Genomic DNA, 25814 nt, shown 5'->3' with positions numbered 1-25814 from the left:
GTTGGGAGAATTTCATGACAATACTTCCACAAAAAATGTTTAATTTTATTGGGGATATTGAGCCCCCAAATAGATTTCCAAAGCGCCCCATTCCCAGCCATCAAAATAGTCCCCTCGTTCTCTCCATTTCCATAGACCTTCGATTCTTCAACTCCAGCGCTGACATTATAAGTACCCGCATGTGATTGACGCCAAACCAACTTATCAACCCTGTTCGTCCATTATAAAGGAATGCTGAGAATCCACCATGCATGATCCGAAACGAAAAGCTGAAAAATAATATCTTCCTTCCATGTAGCCGAGGAGGGATTAATAAGTTGGTTGACTAGCACAAATCCCCCATCGTCCATCAACCTTTGCGGATGGAAAGCCCCATCCATTGGCACCCAAGGATCCGTATCCATGCGCACTTGCTCGCCATGCCCAACTGACCACCGAACTCCAGTGGCTAAAACCTTCTTGCTTTCCCAAATGCTTCGCCAAACCCATGACAGATTAGAACCCAACTCAGCTTCCATAAACGAACTATCCTTAAAATATTTGCTTTTAAGAACCCGAGCCAATAGGCATCCTAGAGACATCATAATCCTCCATCATTGCTTTGCTAAGAGAGCAAAATTATAAGATGTAAGATCTCGGAACTCCAGTCCTCCCTTGAATTTAGGATACCGAACTCCAGTTGCTAAAACCTTCTTGCTTTCCCAAATGCTTCGCCAAACCCATGACGGATTAGAACCCAACTCAGCTTCCATAAACGAAATATCCTTAAAATAGTTGCTTTTAAGAACCCGAGCCAATAGGCATCCTAGAGACATCATAATCATCCATCCTTGCTTTGCTAAGAGAGCAAAATTATAAGATGTAAGATCTCGGAACCCTAGTCCTCCCTTGAATTTAGGATTGCATAGCCGACTCCATTTCATCCAGTGAATTTTTCATTCATCACATTTTTGACCCCACCAAAATCTGGCCATAGCCGTTTCGATTTAGTGACACAACCCTTCCGGTAACTTAAAATAAACATAGCATATACCGGAAGGGCCAAAGCTACAGATTTAAGCAACACCTCTTTCCCAGCCTTAATATAACTGAACAGCACCGTTTTAGACTTTCCCACCTCTGCCGGCAACCCTAAATACTTTTCCAAATCTGAACGAACCGGAATAGACACCAACGCACTCAATTCCTGCTTCAAGCCCACCCTAGTGTTCTTATTGAAAAACATCGAGGATTTTTGAAAATTAATAACTTGGCCAGATGATGCACGTCAATACTCATCCATAATTGTTGCAATAGTTTGAAGCTCACTCCGCTTAGCTTTATAGAATACCAAAGTATCATCTGCAAAGAGTAGATGACTGATAGGAGGACAACCCCTACAAATTCTGAACCCATGAATCGCATTCCTCATTTCAACCTTTCGAAGCATCTCTGACAACCCTTCCACGCAAAGTAGAAAAAGATAGGGTGAAAGTGGGTCCACAAGAAGGAACGATGTAGCCAGTAGGATCCCCATTCAATAACAAAGAATAAGATACAGTCGAAATGCATCCCACAATCCATTTGATCCACAAATCAACAAACCCCATCTTCCTCATAATAGCCTCCACAAAATCCCATTCCACTCTATCAAACGACTTACTCATATCCAATTTCAATGCCACAGATCGATTATTACCATACCAACAGTTTTTCAAAAAATGCAACGCCTTGAGCCAAAATAGAATTATCCGAAATCAATTGCCCACTCACGAAAGCACATTGATTTTCCTAACAATTATCAGTCAGAAATAATTATTGGGATCTAGGGCTGTCTCTCTCTTCCTCACACGTTAATTCCAAAACAAATTCCAATTTTGAATCTAAAACTGTTTTCTCTAGCACACATATGTTTAACTCTCTCTCTCTCTCTCTCTCTCTCTCTCTCTCTCTCTCTCTCTCTCTCTCTCTATATATATATATATATATATATATATGTGTGTGTGTGTGTGTGTGTGTGTGTGTGTGTGTGTGTGTGATTTTTTGAAATGTATTCAAATTGCTAAATGTTTAGTGGTTGAGGGGAAAAATCTGATTAATTATATATTTGGTTATTTGATTCATTGTAATATGTTGGTGACAACAATTATATTGATTTTGTTGCATCTTGATTCTAAGTCATAATTTCATCTTCGCCTTTATCGGGTCGAAAGTTAAAAGCCAATGAAAATATATATGTGACTGTGTTCCACATTGGAATTAATTTTCTTATTTAACTTAATTTTTTATAGTACATAACATAAGGGTGTAGAGTCCATTCATACTTAACAAATGATAAGTAGTTCCAATGCATGATTACTTTGATCTAATGATTTAAGCTCATTCTCCTCATTTTAGTAAAGTGCTCACACTTTGTGCACATTTTACTGTGTGAGTTTATTTACTCATAATAACTGTACATTAATGTTTCTGTGATTTTTCAAAAAAATAAGATAGAAGAATACCAAAACTTTCCAAATTTTGTGTTAATTTGAAATATATATATAGATACACACAAAACTTCTAATAAGGGCGCCCTTACCGTATTACGGTAAGGACGTCCCTTTCCCGACCAATTTGTGATGATCCGAGCCGCTCAATGTGTTCAGAATGTGATTTTAAAAGTACTCGCGAGAAATTAGCAAAAAAAAAGACCGAAAAGGGCTTGATCCGAGCAGTTTTTGTTTGTATTTTATCGAACGGTTCAAATAAAAACTGCTCAAATCAAGCCATTTCCAGTCATTTTTTTTGCCGATTTCTTGCGGGTACCCTTAAAATCACGTTTTGAACACATTGAGTGGCTCGGATTATCAAAATTTGATAGGGAAAGAGAAGAAAAGGGGAAGCCCTTACCGTAATACGGTAAGGGCGCCCTTATTAGAAGCTTACTGTATATATATATATATGGGAGTATTTCGGGGACACAAAAAAAGACAGTTCATCTCAACCATTGAAGCCAATGGCTGAGATTAGAAGTTCATAAAGAAATTACTATTGGTCGCAAAGAATTACTCCTAGCCACAAAAAATTACTCGTGGCTGCGATGAATTACTCTTTGCCACAAAGAATTACTCGTGGCCGCAAAAAATTACTCGTCGTTGAGAATTACTTTTAGCCACATTGAATTGCACTTGACCGCATCAAATTACTTTTGACATTCACTTGGCCGTATCTAATTACTCTTGGCCGCATCGAATTGCACTTGGCTGCGAAAAATTACTCCTAGCAGCGAAGAATTACTATTGGCCACACAAAATTACACTTGGCCGCAACGAATTGCACTTGGGCGCATTAAATTGCACTTACCTGCTACGAATTACTCTTAACTGCATTGAATTGCATTTGGCCACATCGAATTACTGTATGGTCTCGCAATTCGATGCGGCCAAGTGCAATTTTTTTACAGCCAAGAGTAATTTGATGCGGTCAAAAGTAATTTTTTGCGGCTAAGAGTAATATTTTGCGGCCATGAGTAATTTTTCGTGGCCATGAGTAATTCTTTGCGTCAGATTCTTTTTCTTTTTAACTAATAGGTAAAAAAACAAAATTGTTGTTCAATACAACTTGAGTTGTTGGTTTAGTTGATTATGAGTTTCATGATATGTTTGGGATGGAAGAGTGTAGGTTTTTTGTTGGAGCCTTTTGGATAGACAGAGTTTCAAACTTTTCTCCTTACTTGGTTATATGTAATCTTGGAGCTATTTTACTTTTCTATTTTTCTAGGTCAGTTAAGGAAACAAGTGCGATAGAGGTGTCACTTTTGAATGATTAGATGTTTAAAAAATTGAATTCGAGTTGAAATCCGGTATGATTATATTTCTGATGCTATCCCTGAATGCAAACTAACGAAATTAAATAGATTTGAAACATTTGTTGTGTTAGACTATTTTATGAACTTTGTTAGATGGACCATGTTTGAAACTTATTCTTAACATGAAAATTTTCGAAAAGTAGATTTTGTTGGGAGAAGGAAATTTTTTCTAATTCACTGTTATATGTAATGCTCCTCTCGCATGAGGTGGGACCATACGCATATCCGAAACTCACTTCATGTGAGATGACATTAAAAAGAACCGTTGTATCCACAGAAAAACCTTCGAAAAAGTAAGGTTTGATACTTCATTTAAACTATGTTTAGAAAGCATTGCGTCGTGCTTTTAGACATGGGCAATTACTAGTTGACTTTGTAAGAGGCAGCAGTTTGAACTTTGGAATGACTTAAGTTAATTTATTGGTTATCATAAAATATGAATGCGCTTGATAGATATAAATAGAGAAATGGCTTAAGGCTTGACTTGGTTTGGTTTGGTGATGAAATTGTGTTAGTTTGGTCTGCGCCATAATTGGCGGTTACCTACTTTATTTGTTTTTTAAGTGACCTAGGCCATACGGAGTTTTTTTTTTATCCACAAATTAAAAAAGATTTTATAAATTTTTGAAAATGATTTCAAAGATTCAATAGATCACAGACAGACTGACATAACGCTACCTTAAAACACAGCTTAACGGAAGGCAAGAAGCCACAAAAAACACCACAACACCCTCTAAAACAACCCAAACAAAACTACAAGCAAAGCAACCTAGAAATCCAGAGAATAAAATTAAACCAAAAACCTACAAGCACAACCGAAACTCAAAAGAACAACCGGAAGGACCAGAACCGAAAACCAAGAAAAAGAACCCAGAAACGCCAAACCTCGAATTTAAAAATCCAGAGAAGGAAATTAAGGCACCATTCGCGAAATCGGAGAATTTCGAGGAATTTCTCATTCGATATTTTGTGGGCACTCCTTGGATACCCATTAACTAGCTTCGAAAATTCGTTGACGTGCTTAACAATTTAAAAGCTTACTAATAATTAATGGGTTTGGGTTTGGGTGTAGTTGTTAATCTGCCAATTTAATCTCACCTAATTTTTCCTAAACTTCACACCAAGGCTGTAAAAATATCTTTGAACAATTCTTCGAAAAATTCCAGATGTCTCGCATATTAAGTACCAACGTCCAATCAGTGGACCCCACGAAGAATAAATATAACAACAGCAAAAATACAGCCTTACATCCTGATCTTTATTCATTATAATTGCCTTTGCTTTTTGCTTAAAAAATGCGGATGTTATTCTTTCTTATTGTCGGGGAAAAGGATAAAAAGAAAGAAAGAAAAAATAAAATAGAATAAAGTGAAAGGAAATTGTGCTGAGTAGCTTAGAATGATTTGATATGAAAAATGGAACAATACACAATACACGTACGTTCATATTTAGTTGCGTACAATACGTATATTTTGAATCGCGTTGAATTCATAACACTTTGTCTAGAAATTCATAATATTTCTTAAGAATACATTATCTTCAAGACAAAAACTTCTAATATATTTCATCCGTTCATAAATGAGAGTTCATTTTCACTATTACGGAGCTCTCGAAATAATATCTGTACTTTTTCAATTTATAATAATTTATATATGCAATACGGATCTTGTTTGATCGATCTAAATTAATTCTAAGACAAAAATTTGAAAATTATTTAAAACATCATAAATAAAATTTGAGATATAAGCAATTTTCTAAGCGACACGTACGTCGAAAAAATGACTCTCAACGAAGGGAGTAAAAATTTATGAATTCTTACGCAACAGTTATGATTTCAAGATCATTTTTATGTAATTTCATTGAAAGTGTTATGAAATCAAGAAGATTCAATAATGTTAAATATTGTACACATTCGAATAAAAATATGTACTCTATAGCATTTTTTTTTCGATAAAAAAGAAAAGAAAAGAAGCAGCTAAGAATGATTTTAATTTGGTGGGGTCGTTTGTGGCAAAAGTTTTCTTCAAGAGGGGGACCCACTGACCACATTGTTCTGATTCATTGGAATGAGGATCATTTGTATGGTAATATAGACTCTGTACTACTAGGGTTTTAAGTCTAATAATGTGGTACTATCTCTATAGCTAGCTATTCCTTGTCCCTCTCTACCATACGTACATTCTTTTCCAAAACTGACTCCCCATTTAATGTCTTCCATGTGAGAATTTCTGCAGCTGAATAAGCTAAAGGGAAAGAATAGCCTCTATTTTGGTTGTGAATAATTCTTAGGGGTTTTTTTTTGTCACCAACTTTGACCAAAGTTAATGAATTTTGCTATACGTAGGAAACCGTTGGTACGTATAAGATTTTCGAAAGTTAATTAAGCACATGTTACAAACGGGCTCCTGTCCCAGTTGACAACTCTTGTTCTCCTCATATGGGAGGTCAGAATTTGAGTTCCGTCGTAGGCATATTGGGATTTAGAGCCATGAATGGTCTCTAAAACTTCTTGTAAACTAATTAATCTACTAATATCTCGTTACCCTCCACTGATCGGCTATACAATCTTGGAAAAAAAAAATATTAAGCACATGTTAGAGCAACTCCAAAGGGGAGCCAAAGCCATATTTTGGCTACGTGACCAAAATTTTCCCTATTGATGACGGAGAGTTATTTTGAGAGCCAAAAAAAGGGAAATTTGGTCGTGAAAATGGCCTGAGCCATTTCTTGCAAGGGTTGTGGTCTCATGGCTCTTGCGAGCATTCCAACAATCCACGGCTGCAACACCAAAATAATGAATTTCAAGCCATTACAGCACTTTTGTCAAATTTCGACTACGTAATATTGTAACACATAAAAAATGGCTTTGACTCTTAAAAATTGGCTAGGACCATTCGAGATGCTCTTACCAACAACACGTACGTCAAATTGTTTATGTTGTTCTTACTACTGGAGAAACATGTCTTGAAATGAGCCACGAGATCCGGCCCCTACCATTAGATGGCTAAAGCAAGTTTAATGTAATTTCTTAGAAAAGTTTGGCAGGCCCCTCTAATATTGTTGTGGATCCAATTATAAAAGTATGTGGATTCCACATTAATGTGCGATGCTGATACCGTTAAATTTCACGAGCTAATAATCGCATGAGATTTGTGGCACTAATACCGTTAAATTAATTATCACTATTCACTCTCTCGGTGGTTCCTATTATATCTGGATCGTATTTACCCACTTTGTCAATTGGCCGTAACGTCACTAACGAAACATAAGACCTCCTTTAAATTTTAAAATATATATTATGTAGCAAAAAAAACTTCACACAAGAGTGAAGATTTTAGTAATGCGGGTATATCATGATTTTTTCCTAAACGGTAATGTATAGAAACTATGAAATTTTTGTCTTCTAGATTGGGGGTGACCAACCTGTGGAAGCACTCGCTAGGTGTGACATCCATCATCCAACCTAGGGGTGACCAACTTCTTAAACATTTTTTTTTGACAACCACTGCTTAGTGCAGTTGGTCAGTCATTGTCTCCCCTTTGAGGAAGGTCTTGGGTTTGAGCCCCACAGAGGGCAGACTCTTTAGGGGACCAGGGCTATGGATAGCTTATGGTCTCTCCATGCTAACTCTAATACCCCCACTAACCCCCGCTGATGTATATTGCCGTGACAAAAAAAAAAAAAAATTTTTTCAAAATAAAAAATTTACTGTTTTTTTTAAAAAATAAAAGTTTGGATTCGGATTGATAACGGATTTAATCCAATCAGATCCGTATTTGGATTACCAGATTCGGATTATCGGATCGACGTTATCGGATTCGGATTCGGATCCGGTCCATTGACAAACCTAGCCACGGCTCCAGCCCATCACAAGTTAAGTGAGAGTAAGCTCCTGAACACATGACTGATGACTCAATCCGTCCGATCCGGTAGAAACAACTGTGGCATTGATAAAGTAGTAGCAGCAGCAGTGATTCGGCTTAGTTTTTTGTTTCGATTATTTTTCTTTTCTTGGCAATTTTTTTTGTTTGGATTATCGGGGAGCGAATATTCCAAGTGGTTTGGGCCTTTTGGAATGGCCGTCGGTCCAACAAGGCATGGCCCAGCTTACATACAAAATGACGAAAATACCCCTCAGAATTTGAACGATTAGTAGTTTCATTACCCTTTTGAACAATGTCATTTTGGTAATTTATGGTGGATCCAATTTGGAGAGAAGTATTGTTTGATCAAAGGGGAATAATCTTACAACGCATCTAAATTTATTTATCCAAAAAGAGTGCACTTTATTGTATTTATTTACTTTGGGGGCTAAATAATCCAATAATCCAAACAAATAACCATGCCAAAACCATTATTGAACTCATAACTTGCTGAAACCTCAACTTGGTGTGGCATTTTTTTTTTTAATCAGCAAAGAAGGTTTTCATACCATTAACAAAAATGATGAAAAACAGAAACTCTGTAGTGATACACTAGGCAGCATTTTGCACAAACGATAGTACCCCACCTATCACTATACCTCGCCTCAAATTTTATTTCAAAACAGAAAAAAAAAAAACACCCAAATGTTGGTAAAACACCAACAAACACCTAAAAAAAAAAGCCCAGCTCAAAACAAGGGCTAGGTCCAAATGGGGTGGGTGTTGTGCAGGGAGTGCCGTTGGCATGAATTGCCGAACGAATTGCTCGGGTGGTGCACAACATGATGCTGTGCACCCCCGCAGAGCACTATCCCCGAGTTTCATGGGAAGGTAAAAAATAGTAAAGAGTAAAATCAAACAGTATGAAACCAGACTCATTTTCTGGCATTTAATGCAACCATCCAAACACCACCTATGGAGCTGTGTCCTCAGTTGTGGCATTGAAGAGGGTACCACAGCAAGGACTCGGTAAAAAATTGCACCCCCAAAGCAAGTTTGTTTTTTTATTCTTTTTCTAAACAATAGTTCAGAATATATATTCAAGCCAGCTTACGTACAATTTGATTAATTTCTAACGGTTAAATTTCATATTTACCAAATCCTAACGGGCCAAGTAGGCATGAGAAAGAAAATAAATACTTACCTTCATGAGGTCCTATGTTCGAATTCCACAGAGGTCAAACATTTCAAATCTTGGGGTCACTAGAGAGTTAATTTGCTCGGTCGTTAACTTCAGGACCCTATAACTAACTAGTTGAGGTGCGTGCAAGCTGATTTGGACATTCAGTTATAAAAAAGAAAAATTTCACATTTACCCAATGAGGGGTCCAAGTCCTTATAATTAGCTACCTTGAGGGTTTGTCCGGTGTTTAACTTCAAGATCCTGTAACTAGTCGAAGTGCACGCAAACCGGCCCGGACATCCGATCATAAAAACAAATGGAGATAGCTTGTTTCACATTTATACCTAACGAGGGGTCCAAGTCCTTAGCTACCTTGTTAAAATCCATTGACAGCATGGAGATAGCTAGAGTGAGTGATTTAAAAGTACATAAGATCCAAAGATCCACTTGGTAAAAAAATCATAAAATTAAACATTTTGATATTTGATTCAGCCTAGGGTTTTGGAAACCTTAATTAACACAGCTGTGGGAAGTGGACTCAATCAATGTAATTGTCGGACATATGGATTTATTTAGAGAGAGAAAAATGCATGGACGGCTCATCTCATGTGGAGAGAGAGAGAGAGAGAGAGAGAGAGAGAGAGAGTATAGACATAATAAAACCCAGTTGAGGCCAAAGTTGTTGAAAGATTAGGAACAGAATATTTGGGAGAATGAAAGGGGAATTAGAAGGTAATGTGGTATAATTAATATTTGAAAAAAAATATATATGCTAGAAAACAAAGAACCCTTTGTGGGTATCTAACTTTTAGGTCAATGGGTCTATATCTGAACTTTGTACATATTATATACAGATAAAATACTGGGAAAATCAAGAAAATACAAAATTAAAGTCTCATGAGAAGCTGGGATTTTTTGGTAGCATGGAAATGGAATTCAACTGTTGTACTTCTGGAAATGATAAAACAAAAAGGTTTGTTATGAGAGAGAGAGAGAGAGAGAGAGAGAGAGAGAGAGAGAGAGAGAGAGAGAGAAGCGAAGAGCATGGGGGAAAAGGAATCCACTGTTCTCTCTCCCTCTCTAACATTTTTAACCCGTCCTGTCCGGGGACAGAAAAGAAAAGAGGCCATTTACCTACTGTTTTATCTTTTGTTTTTATCTCATGTTTTAGTTTTATTTTTTTCCCCATTCCTTGTTTAAAGGGTTAATTTCACTAACTCTCCCTGAAGTTTTTGAAAAATGCAAAGACTTTGCAATTTTTTTAAAAATATCAGTATACTCCCTTAGTTTTGAAATACTACTATCGAGATCTTTCATCCGGTTGGAAAGATAATTTTAAGCATGATAGTCTTTTTCCTAAGAATTTTTTGATTTTTTAGATTACTCTCTCTCTTGCTGGTTTGTTTTCGATAAAGAAATTAAAGGAGTAAAGAAAATAATCATCAAACTGAAAAAATAGTACAAGAATAAGAATTGACAAGCGCGAAAAGATTTAAAAAAGGAGGACCACATACGAAAGCAAAGCCTTGAGCAAGCTAGAACAAAGCAGAGAGTTGGCAGACAACCAAGTAATTAAACAAAAAACAAGATAAATCTTTGACAGACTAAACCCAAATAAGATTATAAAGAATGCACTAAAAAATATAGATCAAAATCTACCTCATCTTCCAAATTGCCACATGAACTCTTAGAATTCAAAGTACAAGTGATAATCTAATCACCTGAACTTTTGCCCCAACAATTTCTCTCCCATAAAACGCCACCAAAAACACCATGGACAACTAAAAGAATTAACCAAAAACTTTATGTAATCTAAAGTAAGCAAGTTTCACCCATCAATTGGGCGAAAATACTAACATTGCTACCTTAAAAAACAAAAAAGAATCCTTCTATGAGTGACGGAACTAGAATTTTTGCATGTGGACCATAATTAAAATATTTTTTAATGATAATTTTGTTTTTCAATGTAAAATTAAAAATCTAAACTTTTTTTTTTGTTAAGCTAGAAATCTAAACTTAACGATGTTACTGGGTTTAGTAATGGAAGGGAGAATTTAAAAACTGGCCGCTATATATATATGTAGCAGTTTTTCAGACCTTCGGTACACCACACCCTACTATACGGGTGCTACCCAAAATTAACAACCATAAGTATCGGTCGGTTCCCTCTATGTATCACTTTGCATCTGATGTTTTGCCCGCTATAGGATTGCATAATGTTACAGCCACAACTATTTCAAATGCTCTAATGCCAAAAATATTTGAAAAAATTTGGGACTACCGACCCGATTTCCGTTGCACATTCGATATGCCCAACCACTACCGATATTTAAAACCTTGAATTTTTTATAGCAATTTCCTATAAGAATGGGAAGTCCGTCACAATATTTCAGAACTGTTGGGCAGAGTAACTGCATTTTCCCGAAACATCGGGGAAGGCCAGTGCAATTGGCCCTATGTTTTTTTTTTTTTTTATGATGTCTTTTGTGGTTTTGACTAGAGAGAGAAACACCTTGCTTCCTTCCAGTGTCATTTTCCGAGATATACTCTCGAGGAAAAACACCCACAACCCAAATCTCTGTTCTTCTCCTTTCCTTGCCTTTCTGGAATTCCCCCCATTCTCTTTACTCTCTTCTTTTTCCATGCCTCTCTCTCTCTCTCTCTCTCTCTCTCTCTCTATTTGAAGAAGACACACAAGAAACTTTGTTTTACTTCATCCCTCTTTTAAGTTCTTTGGTTCTCACCTAAGCTTTCTACACAAACTTCCATAACCCTCCAACCTCTCTCTCTCTCTCTCTCTCTCTCTCTCTCTCTCTCTCTCTCCAAGAAAATCAAGAACAACTTTAAAATAGTTGTTTGAAATCTACCCTTTTCCATTTCCTTCTCTCTTTTTGGTTCCTTCTACCTTCTTGGAATCAATTAACCCCCAAAAAGCCACCATTTGGGAAAAAAGATCAAATCCAAAGGGGAACAAAAAAAAAATGCCCATGGAAGGGATTTTCGTAGAACCCTCATCAAACCAGCTCCCTGATCTCTCTCTCAACATTAGCCCTCCAAACATTTCCACTTCCTCTTCATCATCCCTTCACAACATTAGCAGTTTCGAAAAATATGACAAATCTAACCCTGCCACTTCTTCTCTAATCACTGAGCTTTCTCTAGCTCACCCGTCGACCACCACACACGACGGCGGCCGCGGAAGCTTCGCCGATCGGGAACCGCCGCGAAACCCTAACCTCCACCACTATTTCCACCAGTACCACCACAACCCTAGTCCCACCACTACCAGTAGCCAGTTGAATCACTTGAACCGTGGCGTTTCGTTGATGGATGTATCGGACGGCTTGAGACCCATAAAGGGTATACCCGTGTACAATCACAACCGTTCATTCCCTTTCCATCAAATGCCTTATCCCCCTCCTTCTTCTTCTTCCCCTTCGTCTTTTCCCTCTCACTCTCCCGCTTCGCCTTATTTCGGGTCTACCACTTTGGATCCTTTGTCCATCTTAGCCTCCGGCCCCAACGGATCTTCGCCCCTGTACCGGAATTTCCCCAGTGCGACGAGATTCACCGGACTCTCGTCGCCCCACCACCACCTAAACAATAATTATCAGTACGGAGTTGGGCCTTCCCACGAGGCCCAACTCCACGGGATAATGAGGTCAAGGTTTTTGCCCAAGCTGCCCACTAAACGGAGCATGCGGGCACCTCGGATGCGGTGGACGAGCTCTCTCCACGCGCGATTTGTTCACGCCGTGGAGCTCCTTGGCGGCCATGAAAGTATGCATTAACTTATTCTCTTTTCCCATTAGCTCTCTATAAATCTTTTGCTGCCGATCAAAAATAAAAACTTATTCCCTTTTCCCATATTTTTTCCCCTTATTTTCAAAATCGTACACATTTGGAGGGGGGGGGGGGGGGGGGGGGGGGGGGGGGGGGGGGTGGGGGTATTTGGTGGTTATTTGGATCTTATTTTATTTTGGTTTTCTTTTTGTTTTGGGTTTTTTGGGGTCTTATTTTATTATGGGGTTTTGTCTAGAGTTATTTGGATCAATTTTTTTTTATTTTTGATCACCTATTTGGATCATATTTCACAATTTTTTTTGTTTGTTTTTTTGGTTATTTGGATGTAATTTTATTGTGTTTTTTTGTGTGGGTGGTGATTTAGGGGCAACACCCAAGTCAGTTCTGGAGCTAATGGACGTAAAAGATCTCACATTAGCTCACGTCAAGAGCCATTTACAGGTACAGCAAGAAAACAAGGAAATTTGAAACATCCATTACTCTCTCTCTCTCTCTCTCTCTCTCTCTCTCTCTCTCTGTGTGTCTGTTTGTGTGGCGATGTGTTGTCTCTACTCTCTAGGGGCGGTCTTCGTCTGTGTCTCCGGCACAGTAGCCGATGAGTGGTGAAGTAAATGACTGAGCGAGTGAGTGAATGAATGAGTGAATGAAGGGATGAAATAAATAAAGTAAGAAAATAGGTGAAGTCTGATCTATCTTCTGATACCAGAGAGAGAGAGAGAGAGAGAGAGAATGATAGTAGAAGGATCAGACAAAAGTGAAAAAAAGTCATCATTTCTCAATAATACAGATCTCTGATTACTTAAACATCAACCTCGTGATTAATGAAGTAAACCAAGACAGTAGAGAGAGAGAGAGAGAGAGAGAGAGAGGGCACCCAGAAGTTCACAGTAGAGAGAGAGAGAGAGAGCACCCAGAAGTTCACAGTAGAGAGAGAGCGAGAGTGTACTAGTAGTACTACAAATTTTCTTTTCGACTTTAATCTCGTTATTTTTGTCTTTTTTATTGAATAATAAATAATTTCTCATTATGTTAAATTAATCTTGCAGTCAATCCAAATGCTTCTCGATACTTATTATTATCGTTTTTTTTATTTTTTGGGTTGGGCAGATGTATCGAACTGTTAAGACCACTGACAAACCTGCTGCTTCCTCAGGTAATTCGTATTGCTTAACTCTCAGCTCTTTTTTCTTTTTCTTTTTTTCAATCAAACTAATTATTCATTAATCTCTCCTTAAATCCACTCTAGCTGGAAAAAAAAAATTGCTTAAACACATACCCACTTGGGAAATTCTCTCTTTCTCAGTTCTAATAGGGCTTCTTCTCTAGTATTGACTTCCAGAATCTATGACCAGAATGAGAAGTCAATGAGATTTTTGCAAATCTAGTTTTTTTTGTTTTCTGAAAGTCAGTCAATCTCATTTAATTAAAAGTGCCCATCGGGCAAATACAGAAATCTACCGAAATTACAGAGATACAGGCTAAACAAGAACAATAGATAGGAACCTAAACCCTACCACCAAGAAATAAGCACATACTGCAGAGCAGAGTCGACACAATTATTATTATTATTTTCTCTGCCAAAGTTAGTATTAGTATTAAAATAGTTAGAGTAACACCCCAGCCTACATTGTGTATTGATGTCTATAAAGATGATTTTCTTAGATGGCATCATGTTTTTACTTTCAAGTGATGAAATCAAGATCTGACGCATTATTCGATCCGTAGCGATTCTTATACTACTCACTTCGTCCCATAATCTTTATACGGTCTGCAAAACGAGAACATAAAATTAATACAATTTTTGCAAGAAAAACTCCAATTTATTTCAATAATTCATTAAATATCGATGAGTTCTTTAAATTTATTTTAAAAATTAAATTTTTTCTTGAAAGAAATATATTATTTTTGAGTTCTTATTTTGCAGACCGGACAAACATTTTCGGACGGAGAAAGTATTTTGTACTAGTGTAGCTTCTGTCGAACTCCTATTATGAAAAATGAAGTGTTATGCCAATCCATACAAGAATTTATCCAGATTTGAACTTGGACCTCTACTAGAAGGCTGTGGAATTGATCGTTCAGATTGAAACGGTTATTTGGGCTGGATTACGAAATTATGAAAAAAAAAAAAAAAAACCCGAAAAACTTGTAAGATTAAGGTAAAATGCATGTTATTCTTTGAAGAACACAAATGCATATAATGGCCCTTCAGGGTTACGGAATTAGTCAAGGTGCCTGGACATCCGGTTGTTCAAAAAGAACATGTTAATATAATTTGTGCCAAGCCACTCATTTGGGACTTTTGGTTTGTTTTGGAAGGCCAATCGGATGGGTCCGGAGAAGAAGACATATCCACAATGGGGAGCTCACTCCGGTTCACTGACCAAAGGGGTCCATCTGACGGTTCTTTGCCACAAGACACAGACTTCCCTTCTACTACCACCACCACTCTCTGGAGTAACTCCTCAAGGTATATATGTACCACCTCCCTCTCTCTCTCTCTCTCTCTCTCTCTCTCTCTCTCTCTCTCTCTCTCTCTCTCTCTCTCTCTCTCTCTCTCTATTTTAGATAGCGAGCTCCATGGCAGTGTTTTTACCGTCTGAAACTGTTATACCGGATAATATACTGGTGCTGGTACGACAAAATGACAAACAAAAAACTCATGCGTACCAACAATATGCCCTTATCCCCAATGCCATCTTTATCTATCAATAAAATCCTTCTTCGCTGTTTAAAAAAACAAAAAAGAATCTCCAATGCCCAAACAAGAAGACTTGCCTTGGATTTAAATAACGCCCTCTACTTGCATTCTCCGATACCCCTACACCCCGTTATACTAGTGCTACCGAATATTCATAGCCATAACGGCCAATTTCTGCCTCACTCTTTATTTGATTTTTGCTTACTTCACTATCTTTACATGACTGCTACGACCACTTCTGGTGCTCTTGCACTTTCTTTTTCTTTTTTTTAAATCATGATTGTTACACTAGATTTCCGCTAAGTATCATTTGACACTCTTGCTCCCGCTGCACCGTTACTGCTACCGCTACGCAGTCTGCTTTGTAAAACCTTCGTTGCGCGTCCTCATATTATTGTCTAAAAGCTGATATATATGTATGTGTCACATGGGAAATGCCCACGTACAAATTTAAATTGGGAGAGGACAAAGACAAAGACAAAGACGAAGACAAACACAAACACAATCACTTTGCTTTCCTTTTCCTTTTGCACGTACGTACCCTTAGCTTAGAATAATGCGAACTCACGTACGTCCACCATTTTTAAAGAATATATATCAAAGGGTTCTTGCGGCAGCTTTTGCTTTTATTCTGTTTCGTTTCTTCTTGCTTTTCTTTTCTCTAATCCTTTTTTTTTTCCTTTCTTTTTTCAAGATTTTCTAATGGGATTAGATAAGTTTTTGTTTTGGTGGCACATTAAAAAAATACACAATGATTAAGCCATAATAATGTCAGAATTATCGGGAAATTAAAACAACTCAAAAATATAGAATTTACGGGCCACTTGCCAGCTTGTAAGTAATCTTTATAATTCGACATGCTTTCTAAGCTTTGTTAAAAGTTCTGGATACATAAATTTTGTGAGATTATGTAATGCGTTATTAATACAAGAAAGGTCTTAAGTCCTGGTTCGAAACCTCTCGGGTGGTATAAAATTCATTGGGGCCGGTCTATATATAGTATTGAGTTTTGTTCCGGCTTTAATTGAAATTCTCTGCAAGTAAATAATGAGATCGGTCTCCCAAGATTAGTCGATGTGTGCATAAGTTGACTCGGACAACTGGACAATAAAAAACAACCAATACCTGAAAAAAGCATTCAAAGGATATGGAAGCACGATTAGGTTTTGTTTTTTAAAATGAGACCAACTAAACAAAGCTCCAAACCTAATCAAAGGCTGATTTGAATAAGACAAAGAGATAAAAAAAAAATGGTTGGAACGCTTTTTCTTTTTCTTTGTGAACTTTGGAAGTACTATTTCTAATTGCTATGACTTGTAGGAGTGTTTTCTCAATAGTAAACTCTGGCTGTTATTCTCTTCACGAGGAAACTGCCTTGACTTAAGTGCACTCACTTTTTCAAAGTTTAGTTGACTACAGTACATGGGAAATCCTTGTCTTTTCTGTGTATATATATGCACAATAGGCATACGTATATAAACACACTGCATATTGGAGTTTGTTTTGTAGTGGAATGGGGATGCTGTCAAGCACCACCTGCAAAGCGGGTGGAGAGCGGTCGATCCGGCCGTTTATCTCGACAGTCGACGACTTAGATCTTAACCGAGTAATAGACGGTTCAGATTTGTATACATTCAGATCCAATCCAAGTTGTCTGTGTCGAGATAAATGGCCGGATCGGCTATTCAGAACCGTTTTGTAGGGAGATATTGGCAGTATCCCATGACCTGTGTTTTTGTACCGGTTCCTGTATTAGGGAATATATATATATTTTTTTTTGTTAAAAACTAGTATTAGCTCACGTGAGTACTAGAAACACAGGTCTTGCATAGTGAAAAATGTGATGTGTACTGTGTGATTTTGTTATGTTCACTTCAACTTAGCTGCTTGTCTACCCGTGCTGCGAATATAGACAACAAAGTTGTTCCGGATCTCTCTAACAACGTAAGTTTTTAGATGAGTTGGTATATAATAATCTAATAACCCATTTCACTGTAGCGGCTAACTAAGACCGAAGATACGTTAGTTTTTTTTTACTAGTTGAGATTGATGGAGTTGACACTGAAGGATTATCGAGTAAAAAATGTACAAAATATAGCATAAGATCGAATTAAATCATTTATTTGAATCTATTTCTTATCGGCAAAGAGTTGAGGATCATGCCATAATGCAAAAATGCTAATCATTCGTTTCGGAGAAGAATTTTTTGTTACACTAAAAGATCACTAGTTTTTGTCCCCATTTTTATGGTCTAATGTGGTCTGCATTTCATAGGCTCGTTAACTTCCTTGCTGCCTCCATAGTTCTGTGTCGTGTCTTTGCTAGGCCGGTGTGGCTGATTATCTTGTCGAACCAGCCACTGATCATTGCCTTAAACCTACTCAACCCTTTTAGTTGGGCTAAACTTGGTAACTCATCAATAGCCTGCTTGCTAATTCTAACTGTAAACGTCACTATAGTACTGCAATGGCATCATTTTTATATTTATTTCGATTTTTTAAACTTAGATAGAAGGACAAGGATGGATCGTAGGTTCCGTCCATGACTAGATATCTATTTTCTAAACCAAAATTCAATTTTAATTTGATATACCTATCGATGTTCAAAAAATCTAATTTTTTGCACGGGTATACTACTTTGCCGGTCTTACATGATGAATGGTTATGTTTATTGCAATGCAAGCATGGTGGGGCGCACAATATGTAGGTGGTGTTAAGCATTTTGAAACATGTTGTTAGCTAGTTTTTTTTTATTTTTATTGTTTATTAATGGTCTTAGGCAATCTCGAGCCAACAACTTGGATGAGAAAATTTGGACTGAGTTTTTCTTTTCTTTTCTTGATCAAAAGTTTTCGACAAATACCTAATTTGTATTGCACTGAGATGAGAAAATTTTATCCCAGAAAAATCATCGTTGAGGGCTAACGGTTTCTTTGTTTAAATTTCCAGCACAAGAGAGGCTTGGATGCAAACCAATTCCGACGAGATGGATACGCTTAGAACGTCAGTGTTGCTGTCACAACAGAAATCTGGACGCCAGATAGAGGTACATATATATTGAACCAATACACTAGTTTGGATTTCATGTTAAAACTCGGGGGCTTGGGGTGGCCCAACATAGCTCCGCCCCAGCTGAATTATATACAAACTCATAATATTTGGCCATTTAGTCTATGAATGGTCCTTTTTCTTTCTATCGCTATTCCGTCCTTCCCTTTGGAAAACGGTGTCGATGAAAGAAATTAATAATTCGGCTCACAGTTGGGAAATGTTGTTGCAGGAGAGTGATCATTTGAGAAGGGTGAAGAGTTACTTGGGTTCGGATTTGAATCAGAAGAACCCTAGCTTGGAATTCACGTTAGGCAGGCCAGACTGGCAAGGGAAGGATCAGCTTTGACTGATGATCATTAGCTAGGTTATATATCTTTTGTTGAATGGAGATCAAGAAGGCACAATATAATGGATATATAAATGTATCGCAAGAGGGATTGGCCGGTGGAATTAAGGAATGAGATAGCAAGAGAGAGATTCTATATATACAAATATATATATAGTTTCTTCCATCCAATATGCATGTCTGTATTGGACGTTTTTTTTCTTAATTTTTCATTTCATTCAAAAAGCCATGCTATGTTAATTAGCCCATGCATGGTTTTCATCTCTCTCTCCCGCGCGCGCACGCACACACTTGGAAGAAAATTCCCTTGTGTATGGGAGATTTAGCTAGCATGCATGATTAGTTGCTATATACCAATTGAGATAGGAAGTTAATGGGTTAATGATGTTGAATACTGCAAACGAGTGTCGATACTGTTCCATCAGATTGAACTCAAAACTTCAGAGCACGGATTAAAGTGCGGCTCTGACACAACCAGGCCGATCGTCCCCGTCATTTATATTTGTTGGTTTAATATGTGTCCATATACAATAAGTTTTTGAAGTTCGTTTATGTTTTGGTGATTGAAGCCTTTTAAAACATGGGTTATGGGAGAAAAAAATTGGTTATGATTATTAAGGGCCCCTTCATCAAATCTATGTCTGAGCATATATAGTTTTGCGCAGTCTATCACATGCAAGGTTTTTGTTCATTTTTGTTGGTCTTAGGTTAGGCCTGGGTCTGATGGCGCGCAGGTTTCGAATCTGTGTCTCCAAAAGATAGATTAATTAGGGACTGATGTGTCTTGCTTGACGATTTTGAACTCCAGATCAATATCAATAAGCCAAACCACTAAAATTTTCAAGGGTTTGATTCGATTTACTAAAAGAGGTTAAGTTCTCTCCGCCAGAGGTGAAAACCCACCACCGCCTTTGGGCCCCACTTGATTTTTTTGGTTAAAATATGAACCGTTCAACTTATAGGACCCGCAAATTAGTATACTCATGTAAAAAAAAATTAGCTTGATGTGATACTGATAGATATATAAAAAATTAAACTTTAGATTACAAAATGAATTGTCATAGATTTAGAAGTAAAACTGTTTATGACCGTCTATTTTATGAATCCAAATATAATTTTTGATATACCTATTGATTTCCGATCATGTTGATTTTTTTCGTGGATGTACTACTTTGTGAATCTACAAGATGAACGTTCAAGTTAGAACATAACATGCACGATGGAACCCACAACGGGCGATGGTGCAAAACCAAAAATTTTCACCCAAAGTGTAAATAATTTAAACTCTTACTAAAAAAATCATCATTGGTGTGTGCTTACCAAGTATGTAGAACTGCACGCAATGTCAATGTATGCTGGAGAAAAACCATGGAGTACTTCTCCGGTGTCATTTTGTTTTTTACCTAGAAAAAATATATGCAATATAAATCTTATTTGATAGTTCTTAATTAATTTAAATATACAAAATTTTTAAAATCAGGCTTGTTTGTTTAGAGGTCTCAAAATCACTGTATACAGTTTTCAATAAATTTTCTCTGTCTATCTATCTCCACTTCTTACTCTGAAAAACCTTTTTGAAAACTAAACCGAACAAGATTGCGAAATGAGAGTAAATGAAATAACGGATAAATAAATTGGAAAGAATGAAGTACTAGATAACGATGCTCCAAAAGCGTTGAATAATCACTCTTTTGGAATATAGCTGTACGCCATTGAAGTTGACAAATGAGAGAGGGGATGTCTAGCCCTGGATGGCCCATTCATCGAAAAGAGAAAGGTAATAAATGCAAAGCAGGGGGGAATTCCTTGGCAGAACAGAGAAAAGATAGATGTGAGATATGAGTGAATCATTTTGCAATCGAGTGCTTTATGATTGATGAAGAGGATAGAGAAAATGTTGACGGAGAAAACAATAAAAACTATTGGTACACCGTTTACACCAGACGCACGTCAACTTGTGTGGGTTTCATCTTGGAATTTCATATAAATAATCGGAGTCACTTAATTTATTTAAAATATTTTTTTAATATTAATTTATGTTAAAAATTAAGTTCAAGCGGATATCAATATGAACTTGATCAAATTTTTCGCTCTATTGTCTATTAGGGAAATTGGATTCATTTTTGGATTTCACAAAAATAATCGAAACCACTTAAATTACTTAAAAAAAGATTTTAATAATCCAAGAAAAAAATCAGCTTAGGCGGATATCAGTATAGACTTGATCAAATTTTCACTCAATTGTCTATTAGGGAATTGAGCAAAAAATTGATCAATCCTTTAACGATATCCGACTGAATTGTTTTTTTTTATCTGGTTGCGTTGAATTTTTACTGGAATTCTTAACAAATTTTTTTAAAAAAATTGAGAAGCTCCGATTATTTGGGAGGATCTCGATATGGATCCTGCACAATATCGAGATCTAATGTCTTGTGCATTTAGTGTACTCCGAATGATGTACGACTAAACTTTTTATTGAAATTCTTAAAAAAATATTTTAAACAAATTGAGAAGTTCCGATTATTTGTGAGGGGATCTTGAGATGGAGCCCCCTCAATGTCGGGATCCAATATCGCGTGCGAATGAACAACGAATGATGTACCCGTAGTCGGACCAGAGAGAAAAAAGCCTTGAGAAAAGGACCATCTTTAAAGCTTTTTTTGCTTTACTAGGGGAGACTTTTGTAGAGGACAAAAGTGAAGAGGGGGCGTTGCTATCAGGAGAGGTTTTGATAGCATTATGATAAGCAAAAGCTGTAGGTGGGAAATCGAATACTGGTTACAGTACTGTTTGTGTTTACTGCACGAGGTGGTGGGGACTAATGGGAATTGTGCTCGGGGATTTTGTGCGTGAGAATGAGCTTTCACCTCTCTCTCTCTCTCTCTCTCTCTCTCTCACCAAGGGTAGCCTGCGGTTTGGTGACTCAAATGGTTTTGATGTTTTAAAAGTTTAATCGAGCTATCCGCGCTCTCTTGATCCTTGTCCTCTCAAGAAATTCGGATGCGTTTGGTGGAATTATAGAAGATATATATCTGACTCTTTAGTCTCTTTTGGAGCATGTCACGGATTTGGTCCCGACTTGAAATTTGTGTGATCACGCGAACAGAGTTCACTCTATCCTCTACCTTCTTGGTCTAGCGCCCCCAACCCCCCCCCCCCCCCAAAAAAAAAAAAAAAAAAAAAACCTATAAAGCCTGTAGGCTTCGTCTAGGTGATCTAGTCAGAAGAAAGGAAATTACGAAAACAAAATATCTACTCCCTCCGTCGCACTTTGTTATGCCTTTATTTTTTTTGGGGAAAATGACGGCCAATGACGTGTTTTGATAATTAATACCCGTTAAGGACATTTTCAACATTAACAAATATTCTCAGTATATCTTTGACGGATATTAATTATCAAAACACATCTGAACCGTCATTTTCCCTTCTCATTTTCGATCAAAGCCCAGCCCATCCACATCAACGGACCATGGGCTTTACCCTCACCCATATCCTCTCATGAATAGAATGTGGGATGTTGATTGAATGAAACAGAAAAACCAGCCCATCCAAATTGGTGATAGAATGAGTTTTAATTTGTTTATTGGTCTTGAACTTTTACTAAGAAGTTAACGTCAAATAAACATGTTGTAATGTTGATCATGTTGTGCTCATAGGGTTGATTCAAAAGTGGACTCATCAAGAGAGAAAGTTAAGACTATTTCCGTTGTAGCTTCATCATCAACAGAGAAAAGTGATTCAATATCAGCATGATTAAGATCGTCATCTAGAGGGCCAGCGAGCTCACCATTTTGTCTCTCGTGGACTTTGGTGGACATTACTTTGTACAGTGACCCCTATTCTTTTTTTTTTTTTTGCAAATATAGCAACGATAGCCTCAGAATTTCTTTTCTTTTCTTTTTTTCAATTCCTGCTTGGTCTTTGTTGGATTGTTGATTTCTAGAGGGCTTTAACAATGAAAAGGAAAAATTCCAAGGAAAGCAAAGATATATGTGTATGCAACTGCTTCTCCTTCTTTTTCATAATCGGGTATCCAAACCAACTTTATGCCCATCTTGACTATTCTTAGGATACTAAAGTTTTTTTTGCTCAGCAAACGAAACAAATTTATTCAATCTCGAAAGGGGTACATCGAGGATAGAAAGGGATGAGCAAACTAGCTCAAACCGAAAATAGAAAAAACAAAAGAAGAAATGAAAACTCAAACATCCAGCCGGAGGTTGGATGCGCAACTCCTCCAAGCTAAAGCTTCAGCTTACGGATACCTCCCAGAAAACATTTAAAATCCTCGACTGAGTACACCTTGATTACGAACTTGGCTTTCATCCACATAGCCACCCTTGTCTTAATCTAGTCCCCCACCTCGCAAGCTAACCGTAACACATTGTTGAAAACAAGGTCGTTCCTTGCAAGCCACAAAGACCATAAGGTAGCAAAAAAAAGTCACCTCCCAAATGTGCCTTTCCAAACTCTTAAAACCTGTTGTCAAACCACCACTTTGTTAGGTCCACCAAAGAAGGGGGATAGACCCAGAGCATTTGCTTAGGATACTAAAGTTAACGGCTCCAAAACTTTTATTGGCCCCAAGGGGTTTTTTTGCTGGTGGTGGAAATCAAACTTATCATGAGCTTGGGTGATAAACTCCTTAATTGTTGTCATGCTCGCACTCAACTAACTCTTGGGTGAATAAACTTCTTAATTGTTGTCATGCTCTCACTCAACGAACTCTTGGGTTGTGGATGTAGTTTTAATTTATTACTATTTAGAAAACTAAAATGATAATCCTCAACTGTATTGTCCATGACGGCTAAACATGTAGGCTGTGTTTGGATATCACAGATTTGAGAAGGAATTTATCAAGCAAAAGCAAATTAAATAATAGGTTAGCTACTGGATAAATTTAGACTATTGTATTCCTTTTCCTTTTCTTCTATAAATTTAATTGCAAATTCTTGATCTAAACCCAGGATCATTTCCTCTTTATGCTCCATCTCTCCATACTCTCCTTGTGGCTCCCACTTCCAGAGCCGATACCGAGAATTTGAACTGTCCACATGCAGTGGTAGCTCCTGGATTTTACTTCAACGGTGACAAAAACATGAATAATTTTTTTGTACACAAAGCTCTATATAAAATTTTTTTTTTTATTATGATTGAAAATGAATTGTGTTTATTTTATTTTATTTTGTTGAGTTATATTATCAACATACTCATAAATTTGAGAGAAATTTTTTTTTTTACTTTGACTACTCATGAATACTTCAACACCAACAATATGAAAAAGTATGAATGAAAAATCAAATTATATGTAAAAAAAATTTAGTGCAGTTTTCGAGTCCATGGGGTTCGCTTGAACCCCTGGAACAAGCTGGAGCTGCCCCTGTCCACCTCGTAGACCTTGTAGTTAGCTGCTTTCGGGAAAAAAAATTAGATATATCACACATTTATAAACGTGTAAACAAATTTCATTTTGTTTCAAACATTGAACACTTCAAAGATTAATTATATGGTGACATAGCTTCCATTCTGTAAAACAAAATACAATTTGGTCACAGAGCTTTTTTATTTTCTTTTCACGTCTTTGTACTTACTGTGGACTCTACGAGATATATAGTTTCGATCCTGAACATTGGGTCCGGAGTGAAAGCCACAAGCAAAGTATGTAGGAGTATGGAGTATGAACCAGCAACTGGTGGATAGATAACCCACGTAAACAGTAGTACTCAACAGAAGTGCTATATCTTTCAAACCTGGAAAAGGGGCCAATCTCACATAATTGACCAAAGCCCAGCCCAGCCCAGCCCAATTCTGAGTTACCCTTTCCTTGGTTAATTATTTTTATTAGTACTATAATTTTTTATTAGTAGTTAATTTGATTTTAAAAAAAAAAGTAGTGAGAAAGTTTTAAAATGGTAGTAGCGTAATTGTGTAGGAAAGTATTGTACAGATAAGATTCTTGCAACATCTTGTGTTTTTCGCAGAACAAGATTTTTAAAATCAGCAAATGTAATAAAAAAGTTTGAGACATGAGTCCACAAAAAAAAATCTAATCGGACACAGAGAATAGAGAAAAATAGTACTCCATTCGTCCTAATTTGTTGAGCCTTAATTTGGACTTTTCCAAAATAAAAGGGAACATCATAATTACAAACACATCATTTTGGAACATCCTAAAAAAAGGGAAAATGACAGCTCATGATGTGTTTTGATAATTAATACCCACCAATAATATGCTGAGAACATTTTGTTAATGTTAAAAATGTCCTTAATGATGGTAGAGTGAAGGCGCCACAAATACCGTTGTAGGAACACCCGTTTGGTCATGGAAAATCGGGCGGAGTGCAGGAATTTGCCCTTGAAATAAGTACGCCCATCTTCTTCAGGGTAGTAGGTTCCTTTCAAGGCCTCAAACAGTGTTAGATCAACATAACATGTAGTTGGATGATCAGGGTGCGGAGTGTTACCGACCAGCACATGACAAAACCGTCTCTGCCCCATCTGCATCAGGGAAACCGAGCACAGCATCTAGAGATTAACCTTAACCACACCGGGCGACAAGAAGGCCACACTGCCAAACAATTCCTCTTCTCGGCCGTCGTTACAGATAGATCATGGACCAAATGAGCAGACATCCAGCCAATAACGGTACGAATTCTACAAATGAGTGTGAATTGTGAAAAGAGGAGTGAATTCTGCAAAAGGGCAGTAAATTTTAGGAGTGTAAATAATGATAAGGTCAAAATAGTAAAAACATCTTTAAATAGGGTCTGGATGGAATAGCACTACAAAAATAAGTCTGCATGGAACCCAAGACAAAAAATAGAACCGGCCAAGAATTTCCTTAAAAAAAAAAAAAATACTTATATGTCAATTTTTAGTTACCAAAAGTTTTAGCCCAACCCAATTTCTCTTTCTTCTTTAGCCCAACCCACCAATCCATTTTAATTAGCCCAGCCTTCTTTCTTTGAAGAAAACCCAAACAAAGTCTTGATCGATTTAGGAAAATCAAAACAAAAGCAAATCAAATTACACTGTAA

The 25814-nt window shown here is 37.1% G+C and overlaps 1 protein-coding gene across 2 annotated transcripts; it reads left to right on the top strand.

The window, feature by feature from the left end:
- Positions 1-11376: 11376 nt before the first annotated feature.
- Positions 11377-19042, top strand: LOC131302675 (transcription repressor KAN1). 2 transcript variants are annotated; one of them, XM_058329429.1, is made up of 6 exons: positions 11377-12656; positions 13045-13121; positions 13788-13833; positions 15000-15150; positions 18330-18426; positions 18664-19042. In XM_058329429.1, exons 1-6 carry the CDS (start codon positions 11858-11860, stop codon positions 18775-18777), a joined length of 1284 nt encoding a protein of 427 aa, XP_058185412.1. In that variant the 5' UTR covers positions 11377-11857; the 3' UTR covers positions 18778-19042. The 2 variants fall into 2 exon arrangements, with proteins under 2 accessions (XP_058185412.1, XP_058185411.1); XM_058329428.1 differs by having other exon boundaries at positions 18661-19042.
- The last annotated feature ends 6772 nt before the right edge of the window (positions 19043-25814 follow it).

This window comes from Rhododendron vialii, chromosome 10a (genome assembly GCF_030253575.1).
Source record: "Rhododendron vialii isolate Sample 1 chromosome 10a, ASM3025357v1".
NCBI lineage: Eukaryota > Viridiplantae > Streptophyta > Magnoliopsida > Ericales > Ericaceae > Rhododendron > Rhododendron vialii.
This window is presented reverse-complemented; position numbering and strand designations above follow the sequence as displayed.

Bases quoted from the DNA above. Each gene is read 5' to 3' on its own strand.
- LOC131302675 (XM_058329428.1), top strand. From the start codon at position 11,858: ATGCCCATGGAAGGGATTTTCGTAGAACCCTCATCAAACCAGCTCCCT. The intron at 12,657-13,044 runs GTATGCATTAAC...GTGGTGATTTAG, and splicing joins GCTCCTTGGCGGCCATGAAA to GGGCAACACCCAAGTCAGTT. The intron at 15,151-18,329 runs GTATATATGTAC...TTAAATTTCCAG, and splicing joins CTCTGGAGTAACTCCTCAAG to CACAAGAGAGGCTTGGATGC.